At 32.0% G+C, this 11,878-nt stretch overlaps 1 protein-coding gene across 3 annotated transcripts in view; it reads left to right on the top strand.

The window, feature by feature from the left end:
* Positions 1-9,479, top strand: part of LOC108916687 (organic cation transporter protein) — a 30,584-nt gene extending 21,105 nt beyond the window's left edge. For 2 of the 3 annotated variants that reach the window (XM_018722985.2, XM_018722986.1), the window contains exons 6-12: positions 1,269-1,437; positions 3,512-3,754; positions 3,832-4,046; positions 6,349-6,530; positions 7,117-7,253; positions 7,308-9,249; positions 9,329-9,479. In XM_018722985.2, coding sequence (XP_018578501.1) covers positions 1,269-1,437; positions 3,512-3,754; positions 3,832-4,046; positions 6,349-6,530; positions 7,117-7,253; positions 7,308-7,437 — 1,076 coding nt within the window. In that variant the 3' untranslated portion in view covers positions 7,438-9,249; positions 9,329-9,479. Of the gene's footprint in view, positions 1-1,268; positions 1,438-3,511; positions 3,755-3,831; positions 4,047-6,348; positions 6,531-7,116; positions 7,258-7,307; positions 9,250-9,328 lie in introns of those variants that run through there. The other variant, XM_018722987.1, reaches the window with a different exon arrangement.
* The last annotated feature ends 2,399 nt before the right edge of the window (positions 9,480-11,878 follow it).

Raw genomic sequence — 11,878 nt, 5'->3', positions numbered from 1 at the left:
CCTTAGCAAAGCGCATCCCAGGCTGCATAGCCGCACTACCCTACCCAACCATACCACACATAAACATGACACTACCCCCGGGGTTTACACAGACGAGCCGGCGAAGCAAGAAGAGCGCCAGAAGAAAGGGCCCTAGCCGGCGGGGCCCAGCCAGGACAAAAGGAGGTCCCACAAAGCGCCTACACCGGCCGCATTTGCGGTCGGGGTAGACGACGGATGGGGCCCACCTACGAAGGCTGTCCAGGCCTACACGAGATGAGGCAGGATAAAGAGGGATAATCCCCCTCGATCCCAAATCATTGAGGCCAATTTCTAGCCATAGAATAATGGCGCGAGTATACAAAACTATGACTAAGATGGAATCTGTATTTTTGAATATCGATTAAAATTTGGTTGTATGATGAAGTAATTTTAGACCGTGAATGTGATGACATTAGAAGTGGGCACGATTAGGCAAAAGCCCAACCAAAATTCCTCTTGCCTAACCAGTTGCCCAACCTTTTAAAAGTAATATATGAAATGAAAAAAAAATGAAAAAAAACTGATTTTCATATTTTCAAGGAGCAAGAGCATAAAACAAATATTAATATTATGATTACCTACCTTTGTAACCCTTACAACAAAAATATGCTTATACTTTGAGCCTATCTAAATTAAATTTAGAACATTTTCCCTTTAGCCAACAATTACAGATGTGATATAGTCATAATTAATTAATAATATTAAAGTAACGACTTTTACAGATCTCATACATCTTTTACAAGATTTTAGTTTAGTCTCATGAAATGTATAAATTGTATAATATAGCAATGACGGTACCATTCTCCAGTGCAAGTTATGAGAGATCTTTTAATAGTCTAAAGCTAAAAGCAATTCAATATTATTTAAGACCAACTATGAGCAAAGCTTACTGACTACTTTGGTATTTTATGTCTCATAAAAAATATTTTTCTTGTTTGGTACTCTATGTACCTATATATCAATTTCATCATATTATTTCACTATCTAAAAGATGTTTTGAAAATTCTAAATGACATCCTCTTAGAATTATTAAATATCGGCTATGCTAGTCCTTCTACTCCTTCTATACTATATTTTAGAATATACTAAATATTTCATTCATAATATGACATCTAAATGCTCCATTAGTTAATCAATACTCAAATTCTTAATAGGCCTTTAGTCAGCCCTCAACAGAAATGACATGATTTTTTCTATCAGTATATGTATTATCTGGTATTATATGTCTATATAACGATAATTTTTAGGTTTAGAAATGGTAGGTCCTTCCAAGAGAACAATAGCTGGAACCGTTACTCAAATGTTCTTCTCACTTGGATATATGTTAACTGCTGTTTTTGCACTCTACATTTACAACTGGCGAAAATTACAATTTGCTTTAACTATTCCAGGAGTTCTATTTTTATGTTACTGGTGGTAAATAATTTTTATAAATTGTAAAATTTATAATTTTTGCTTCTCAATTCAGAATTCTCAATATAGTTATTTTATGTCTAAAAATAAATAATGAAAAACAGTTTTGGGATAATGATGGTAGTTTATTTCCAAAACCAAAGAGTGACCGCAAAAATCGCCCGTTTTTTCACAATTTGCAGAGAACTAAAGAAAATAGATAAAAATATGTTTTTGGTCTCAAATTACTTGTAAAAAATTAAAATTAACATAGCTTTTAGTTTTTTGAAACTTTTCAAAAATTTAGGGGTTGAAAAGACGCCCAAAAAGAAGAATGAAATATTACCAATACATATAAAAACTATTAACATGAGAATTTTTCTATCGAATGATTCTTGATACAAGGAAATATTTATTTTCATGACTGAAATAAGCATGTTGAATTAGAAAATCCACCCTTAAGCACGCTCAGGGGGTGGAATCATTCCTAAAAATAGAGAATATCAAATAATTGTAAAAATTCAAAAAAAAATATATTAAGATAATTCACATGCTAATAGTTTTTATGTCAATTGTTAATATTCAAATTCTTTATTTTTGGCATTTTTTCAACCCCTAAGCTATGCACATTTCAGTTTTTTACAACAAGTAATTTGCAACCAAAAACATATTTTTATGTATTTTTTTTTTAATTCTCTGCGAAGAATCGGGCGAAAATCACAGGTTTTTTGCGGTCACTCTTTTTTAAATCATAAATTGTGGTATGTTCGGTTCAGATCATTTTAACTGGTTTTCTTGATATTTTTACATAGGATGATCAATTATATTATTAAACTACTGTATTGGTTTACCTTTTATAACATTTCACTTAATGAATCAATTAATCCAGTTTCAAATTTAAACTTTAGAATAACTACAAGGGTTGCCTTTTATATTTCGGGAATGGATGATTCTAGTGCTGCCAACTGACAACCGATGCCCCTATCATAAAGTTTGACTTTTTGTTGGTATACCTACCCTGCACGTTTTGACATACAGGCGCTATTTGTGTTGTATACATGAATTATTTCAACAACAGTGCATCGATAAACTTAATTTAACATTTGGCGATGAAGCACCATCAAAAACCACTATATATCGATGGTATATGGAATTCGATAGAGGCTGTTCACTCATTGACAAATTTCGTGAAGCTCGTCCAAAATTGGTAGTTGTTCCAGAAAACTTTGATTCTGTGTGTGACTTGATATTGTAAGATGATCTCGTGACTTACCGTGAGATTGAGGCATCCTTGGGAATTAGTAGGATCAGCATACATTCAATATTGCATGATAAAAATTAGTTTGCGTTGAATCCCACAGAATTTAACACAGAAAAGTTTTGTCACTGGTTGTTAAGAAATGTTCATAAAATACGATAGTGATACCTCAAAACACATCTATGACATCCTGTAGGTTACGAATCATGGATAGTAATTTGTGCACGCACTTTTTTGAAAAAAACAGATGTGGTAATTACCATTAGTGCAACGTCAGATAGTCAATTCTCAACCATTTGTTTTCCAGAAGTATTTGGAAAAATACCACTGACAGTGCATCATTCTCCACCAAGACAATAACTTTTTGAGAATTGAAAAATTCGAATTGATGAGTTATCCGCCATACAGCTCTGATTTAGCACCCAATGACTTTTTTTTATTCCCGCACATAAAAAATAATTTACGACGTCAACATTTTTCGATGTCTAAAGAAGCGGTTGATGCGTTCAAAATGCATGTTTTGGAGGTACCTCAATCGGAATGGAAAAAGTGCTTTGAAAATTGGTGCTTGGAGAATATTTCTCTTCATGGATAATATTTTGAAAAACAATAAAGCTATATACGACGAATAATTCCTTTTTTGTTCTTTATTCCCCAAATATAAGACGCAATCCTTGTATTGTAAACCTTTTCTGAATCTTCCATATTCTTATGTCAATATCATAATTTCAGAAGGCCTATTTTAGACACAAAAGCTGTGCTATTTTCAGAGTTGCGACTTTTTGAAAAATATCTCGCTTCCTGTTACACAAAGATGTGTAATATTTCCTTATATTTCAGGTGCATTCCCGAATCGGCGAGGTGGTTAATAAGTAAGAACAAAATTACTGAAGCAAAGAGACTGATTCAGATAGCTGCTAAATATAATAAAGTAACTATATCTGACGATACACTGAATTCACTCCTGGCTTCCACAGAAAATCAAAAAAAGACTAAAGACCCTAACCAAAAATCTCCATCAGTATTAGATATCTTTAAACATTCTAGTTTACGAAAAAGGGCACTTATAATCTTTTTTGACTGGTAGGAAAATAGAATTAAGTTAATGTAGTATGCTTTGTTCCAAATTGTTCTTCGTTTGCTCTCATACTATATTTTAGGTTTGCCAATAATATCACCTACTATGGTTTATCATGGAACACAAACAATTTAGGAGGAAACCCGTATTTAAATTTTGTTATATCGGGTGCAGTGGAAATTCCAGCATATATATTTGTGCTATTAACTTTAAATCGTTGGGGTAGGAAAAAAGTTATGTGTGGATGTATGATATTAGCGGGATGTGCATTACTTTTGACTATGGCTGTTCCAAAGGGTAAGTTTATTAAAGAATTTTAAAATTTTTGCGATAACAGGGTTTACTATTTTAAAGACATTTCATAGGTATATTGGACTAACTAAATGCTCCAACGAACTGCTCAAAAACTATTCAAAGAAGGGTTATCTCAAGCAGGAGGGCTTAGCTCTTACTATTTTCAAATGTCGACAACATCAATTAATGATAGTTTTTTGTTCTCTACCAAGTAAAGAAAAATAAATCAATTTAAACGTTTTATTACATGTTATGTACACAAGAAGATTTAGCAAATTGGTAGGCAGGCCGTGAAAACAAAAGCTTGTTTACTTGAATTTTTTGACAGTTTGCTTTATCAGCATCTGTGCAGCACCTGTGCTATTTCTAGTCTGTTCCGTTGCACTGTTGTAATGAGTCTTCACTGGTGGCAGTACACTACAGGATTTTTTACAAGTTGCTTCAGTTATTGTTTAACTCGTTATACTGATGTCTGTCTGCTTCTCATTGTGAAAGTAAAATAATAAACAGTTATTACTAATATGTTGGTACACAATTTTCTGTGTGAGTAGGTAATAATATAAATGTATATTTTAAAGTTTTGAAGTAGTAGATAAAAAGTACGTATAGTTTTAATAAACCAAATTAAATAAATACTTGTTAATTTCTGTAAACTACCGAAGAGTCACGAAGTGTCAACTAAAATGAATTGTATTTTTATGTTTCCAGAAAGTAACTGTGTTGTCACCACACTACAGGTTTAGTCATGGCAACAAAGTTAACATTTACATAATCCATATCGAAATTTCACTTATTCGACAGGCTAGCTACAAAACAGATAATCTAACAGAGTATGGATTTATACAAATCAAAAGGTGTTGTGTTGCATATTATTGACCAAATTTAAAAACAAAAAATGGTACATTTCTGTAATCGAGAACTAGCTCACATCATTTTATGTATGGATTTTGTAATGTTAGAGATTTAACATATTAACCCTTTCGCTGCGCAATACGTCTGAACGTAGCTACCGCGCCGTGCGCAATTGTTTATCGCGTGCGAATATATACGTTTGGAGCAGTTAGACCACTTATAGTTTTACATTATGTTGTGTTAAATTACGATTTGCGTTAAATTTTACGATTTTATTTTGAATAAAATACAGTATATGTACTAAATAGAAACTTAAAGAAACATGAACAATCTTGGTACTATTACCAGTACCTCTTTCCATAAAAATATTTGTCACAATCGGTATAAGCTCGCCCGCAAAAATTCGACTTACCAATTGCAATAACCCAGTCACTAATGCGCATGGTTGCGAATATATACGGTTTGAGCAGCCTGATCCAATTTAACTATTCATGCCAATTTATCCGTCTGGAGCAGTTTGAGCCCTATAAATTTTTAGCAAATATATACGTCTGGAGCAGTGAAAGGGTTAAGTACTAAGGTACTTAAACAAACAAAGTAATTGCTATTCATTCCTGGGACACCCTTGACTTAATTTTTTTTATATCGTCTATACAGTTCACTGGAGCGTTTAATGTGTATTCAACATACCGAGATTCATAATTCTATGTTTACTCGCTTTGAAAATATTAAAAAAGAAGTATTTCTTGAGGTCCCCTATGGGTGTAGCTAGGGGGCAGGGGGGCTCTCCTTGTTGCTGCATGCTGCAAGTTTCAAAAAGTGTTTTGAAATTGATTGTGTGACCTTTTTTTTAGAATCGAATGAAAAAGCCCCCTTTAAGGTGGTGCAGCTCCCTTACAAAGCATTTATTAAAATAATTAATATCATTAATAAGTAAAATATTTTGACACACCCATAATAAAAGATATTTGGATGCAATATGTCTTATTATTACAGCATATGTGATATAAAAATTTATACAGGGTAATTATTAAATTGATATTTTTTTAATTACGTTAATTACAAGTATGTTACTTTGCATAGTGGAATGACAAATCAAAAAATCCTTATTACTACACTGCACAACCCAAATTTTTAATATTTTTTTCAAACCAGTATTATTTTAACCAATAATATATTTTTTAAATTTTATTGTGAAACAACCGAAATAGAAAGTACCAGTAAAAAAATTCTGATGTGACTTTTACTCTAAACAACCTTCTCTGACTTTATCTTTTCATGTTCTTAAAAATATAACAGTTTACATCATTTTCAGATTTTCCATTTCATATATTTAACAAGTTAAAAAAGATGACTTGGGAATTACCCTGTATATAGTATCTCTTGTTTTGCATCTAATAAATGTACTGACAAATAATAAATAATAACTGTAGTGAGAGCTATCATCTTTCAGATCATCACTGGTTGGTTGTTACTTTGGCAATGATAGGGAAATTAGCTATTACTTCAAGTTATGGAGCTGTGTACATTTTTTCTACTGAGCAGTTCCCGACTGTAATACGAAATGCCGGACTAGGAGCTGGTTCCACTTGTGCTCGGTTGGGGTCTATAATTGCTCCTTATATTAATTTAATGGTATGTTGAAAGGGTGTAATTGAAATACTTGGTCAAACTTTAATAATGAGTTTTACATCACAAATCAGCAAAAAAAAGCTTTATAAATGTATGCTATATTAAGCACACACAGAGCTGATGAGTATTTCAAAAATAACTTTAAAACTACTTGTTTTACAATAAATAAATAAATAAAAATACATAAACATTTTTTGTTACAAATACAATTTTAAATACTAAAAAAATTGTAGAGCAGTAAGTTGGATATTTACAATTGTATTAACAAAAAATTCCTATATTATTTTGTAAAATTAACAGTTTTATTTATTTTTTATTTATACAATTTATTTTAGATTGAAGTAAAAAAATTACTCAAAAATGACTTCAAGATCGTATTTTTTTTTTCAAAAACTTCAACACTAAAAACTTTTTCCATTAGAATGATCTAAAGAATTATACCCTTTATTCTCAGAAGGTACCTATTTAAGGGTACTATCCACTTTCTTCTATAGGATTGAATTGATAATTTCATAAATTCAAGCCTCATGGTATATTATTTATTTTTTAAATATTTCTACAAAAGTTTATATTGTTTTCTATATTTTAGACTCGTATCTGGATCCATTTACCTCTTTTAATATTTGGAACACTCTCATTGATTGGCGGTGTTTTGTCCTTGGCTTTACCAGAAACTCTTAATAGAAAATTACCAGAAACTATAGAAGAAGGCGAAGCATTTGGAAGGTAGTAACGTAATAAATATATATTAACCCTGTAGTGTGTACCGTTTCATTTCAGAAAAATTAAAGACGGTGAAGAATCTAACAAAATGGTCAACTCGGTGATAGTTGAAAACGTACAGGGCCTACCGATTAATGATGAACAGAGTGAAGCAGAATTAAAATTATTACAAAATGGCAGTACTTAAAAAGCATTTTTACATGCTTGCTGTTTTGCCTAATATGTATCACATTTTTAATTTTTGACCATCACTTTAGGTATCCAAGATTTGTGTGTGTGTATATGTCTGTGTTAATGTATGTTATGTGTATGTATAAATATATGTACACACTGTGTCTCACTTTTTATGGAACCACCCATATATTTTGTTTATTTTAGATTGAAAAGTTGTGACATTTTAGCAGGAAATAATAATTTTTATAACACGATTATTCGGATGTTACCCAATTTGAATTTAGTCACAGATATCCAGTTCTAAAAAATATTTAGTTTTTTCCTACTTTAATATAACCGTTAATTTAAAAACTATCAAAGTTAGATAATTTTTTTTTTCTTTCAATAAACTATCAAATTCTTGAGGAACTTTCTTTATCTAATCTTTAAAAAAATATGCATTTAGGATCCTTTCTAATACACGGCATAAGAAGAAACAAAATTACGTTAAAATAAGTAAATAATTATCTCCTTTTCTGGAGCACTATGAAGAAAAAAGCTTACAAGGATAGGCTTTGTACGAGACATATCCACAAAGAGTATTAAATTTTTTAAAAATCGAAACAGCAGTATATTTATGACAAATTTAAAAATATTCAGAAACATACAACAAACACTATTTTTCAATGCCTTCAACCTCAATGCACTTTGTGAGCCGAGGAATGAGCTTTCCGATACCTTTGTCAGTTCCAAGTGCTCAAAAAATTCCCATGAAAATACGATTCTGTTGACGTGAGCTGTTTTGGTACCGATCTTGCACACAATTTTCAATAACTAAATGTTTCAGTAATAATTTGCTACAGAAGAGGTCTGGATATTTGTAGAAACAATGCGTTCATCTCATCCAAAGTCAATCGACGGTCGACACAAACCATTTCTTTGATCTTATTCACCATCTCATCAGTCACGATTGAGGGATGCTCACTCCTTTGTACATCAAGGACATTCGTTCTGTTAGCTTTATAGACACGACACCACTTATACACATTGTACGATTCATCACACCATCCTCATAAACAGTTTTAATTTCGTTAAAAATCTGGGATTACCCCTTTCTCTTTGCAAGAAGAAACCAAATTAGGCTTCTCACCACGCTGCTGGGATTCGAAAAAGCAGAACTCATTTCAACACGCCACTACAACAACAGTTCTCAACTGACTGAGACAAATGAGGTTGCTTTTGGCTCTACCACCTTGGCCTTGAATGCAGTGTTGCAATTTTGTCGAAAATTAAAACCACAGAGCATCAGTCTCAGTACTCTTATTTTAAAAAGAAAATTATGCAGACGCGACGAAATTTCTAGGCAAGAAAAGAAAAAATTATAAAAAGTTGGTTAGTTTTTTAATGTTGCTATTTTTTGTTTTTTTTTTTTTCATGTATGTGAATATTTTCAATTATAATAATTTCAGCTTAAGGAGCAAACAGATTCTTACGCTAAATTTTTATTACTAACTATATAAAAAAGTCTGCTCGAGTATCGAATAGCTTAATAAAATACAATAAGTAAAAGCTTATCTAACTTTAACTTAACGGTTAAGCAAAAGTAAAAAAAAGAACTAAATTTTCAATTTCACACAAGAAAGATATAAGAGTGGTTCAACGAAAAGTGGAACATAATGTATATTGTAACCCCGTTTTATTCTGATCAACTGGAACCACATCCAATTCTGATGGTCGTAAATTTGTGTAACCCAGAAAGTTAATTATTTAAATATAAAATGATAATACATATATCATTTTAATTACTGCACATTATGTCAAAGCAAAATTAGTTTAGAACTAAAGAGTGATAACATACTTATATCTTAAGTTGGTAATAATGTACCTACTCTCATTATTATTTTTTTTTCATATATGCTTCTAAGAAGATTATGTAGTATGATCTATGTAAACCGTAAATTCAGATTAACGAGATTTGGATAAACGGAGTTCCAGTGATCTATATAAAATGAAAACACCCTTATAAAATAGGTATTAATTCTGAGATATACATCGGATTTTTTTTATAAGGTGGTACGGAAGAAACTCTTGTGTAAAAATATTGAAATTTATTTTTAATTATTTACGCATAATTATTAACTTTTTCTGGTGTCAAAATTGGTCGAAATCAATTTTTTTTAAATTTCAAATTTGTTATTCCACTAAACATAACATCTATGTGCCAAATTTTACTATATATTAATGAATTTATTATCTTCATTACATTTGTAGGATTTTGCATAATTCAAATTATTTTAATTTAAAAAAAGAACATTCTATTGGTTTGATTAAGGAGGTTTATCGGGTACGTCTAAAGTCAAATGAGATTTTCTGTACATTTGCTAGTAACTAAATAATAATATCTCGACTCCTCATTCTAACTACGAGAGTTAGCCCAGAAGTCGGAGACTTGTGCGGGAGAGGAGGCGGCATATTATTATTACGCAGGCCGCATTTGCGCCCAGGAACGACTTATGTTGGTAGGCCCTAACCACCATTCAGTGCAGGAATGAGGGAAACCTGGAAAACCTCAAATGCCAACCGGTGTCAATCTCTCACATTGACCCAAGCCAACATTCTTCCACCCTACCATACCTACACAGAGGGTGCCACTCCTCCGTACAAGCATAGCTAATCTACGGTCTACCGGCCGTGGGATTCGAACCCGGGCAGATAGCACACATCGATTTAAGTACTGACGCCTTAAACCGTGCGGCTATCGACCGGCTAAAGTAGTAAGCCTTTAGATTTGGCAACATTGCACTTGGCTGGCGTGCTCGGCTCAGCGTTTGCTTGCTCGAGTTCGATCATTTGTTTGGATGCCTAAGCTTGAAATATACATCATATGTCACACCTGCGAATTTCAAATAATATGCTACGTCGAGAACCGCGGCGTTGCCGCTATCACGCATATGGAGGTTAAGTTAGTCAATTACAGCAGTTTGAAGGAGAATTATTATAAATTATGTATATTTCTATGAGCTGTCATATGGTTTCTTCATATCGATTTCCTATTTATACAAGTTGCTGTGGAAACTGTTTGTTAATTGTTGCGTTGCGCATTCTAAGTGGAAAGACCAAAAAAATCTGCATTCTCATAAGACTCTGTACTAAATCGTGAAATTATTTTATTAATATCTCGTCTCTTAGGTATCCAAACTAGTCATAATTGTTTTTGAGGATTTTCTTCATATTAATAAGCTTACATTAATTTTTTTATGAATATTTGTTTGTCAATTCCATATCAGATAAACCTCCTTAAGCAATTTATTACTATCTGCATTATTCGGGCGATTTAGGAAAATGTATTTGCCTTCTCGATGTTTGCCTAAAACAAAGTCATCAGTCTTCTATCATTTATTATCAGCAGATTTAAGTTACTTTGGTAACGGAGAAATTATATAGCTTTTCCATTTAGTCCCGAAACATTTCAAAAGTATTTATATATGTACAGCACAGTATAGACAAATTAGTTGGGAATTATTTGATCTTGCTATCTTATCTGAAAATAGCACCACTCCCAAATGGAAGTAATAGTATCTTCACACTATGAGAAACCAGTGATCATCAAAATGTTACCTACTATTAGGTAAGGTACTCAAAATATTAATTCATTTTGGTAATTTGACTATATGTCGAAAAAATAACGGAACTCTTAAATTGAAAAAAAAAACAGTTATTTGCCAAAATGATTTCTTTTTATTCAAAATACATCCCTTCTGCATCAATACACCGCTCTTTCTCCACCAATTCATCACGATTTTTTTTTTTGGTCGGCGTAGCTTTGAGTCTTCTAAAGCATCACGACCGTCTTGGAATCGCTTATGCACTCGGAACACACTTGTACGGGATAAACAATCATCATCTTAAACATCAATTCAAGTGTTTCTCTAAAAGTTTTAACGAGTTTGAAACAAAATTTAATATTAGCTCTTTGCTCCATCGTGTTCTTGTGACGAAGTGGCAAAAGGTACTGTCACTTTAAGCACTATCACTTGACAATCTTGATCGATTCTAATGATAGCGGTCTCGTTTTGTAGAGGAGATATACAGTTTTCAGATTATATATTGTTTCCGTTATTTTTTTCGACATCTGTCTACAAGCAAAAAAATAAGTTCTAATTTTTTAAACGCTAGATATTGCAATTCAAATTATGAGTTAGAATTTTTATTATATTACTGGCGTTGTTTGACATTACAACAGTTTGAACTGTATCGAACCATCAGTTTCTCTCACCTAAATTTTACAGTCATAACTAGACGAAAGCCAGTTGTATCACATATCCAATCAATCGGGCCAATTGATTTTGTTTTCTGATTATGAGAAAAAATTTATAAAGAAAAATAAACTGATTCATAGTATCACATTGCAATAATTTTGTAACTATAATCCACTTACATTTGAACTAAATACGTGCAATGAAATGAAAAAAATA

This window comes from Anoplophora glabripennis, unplaced genomic scaffold (assembly GCF_000390285.2).
Source record: "Anoplophora glabripennis isolate ALB-LARVAE unplaced genomic scaffold, Agla_2.0 scaffold1734, whole genome shotgun sequence".
NCBI lineage: Eukaryota > Metazoa > Arthropoda > Insecta > Coleoptera > Cerambycidae > Anoplophora > Anoplophora glabripennis.
The sequence above is the reverse complement of the archived record's forward strand: the minus strand, read 5'-3'. Positions and strand labels throughout refer to the sequence as shown.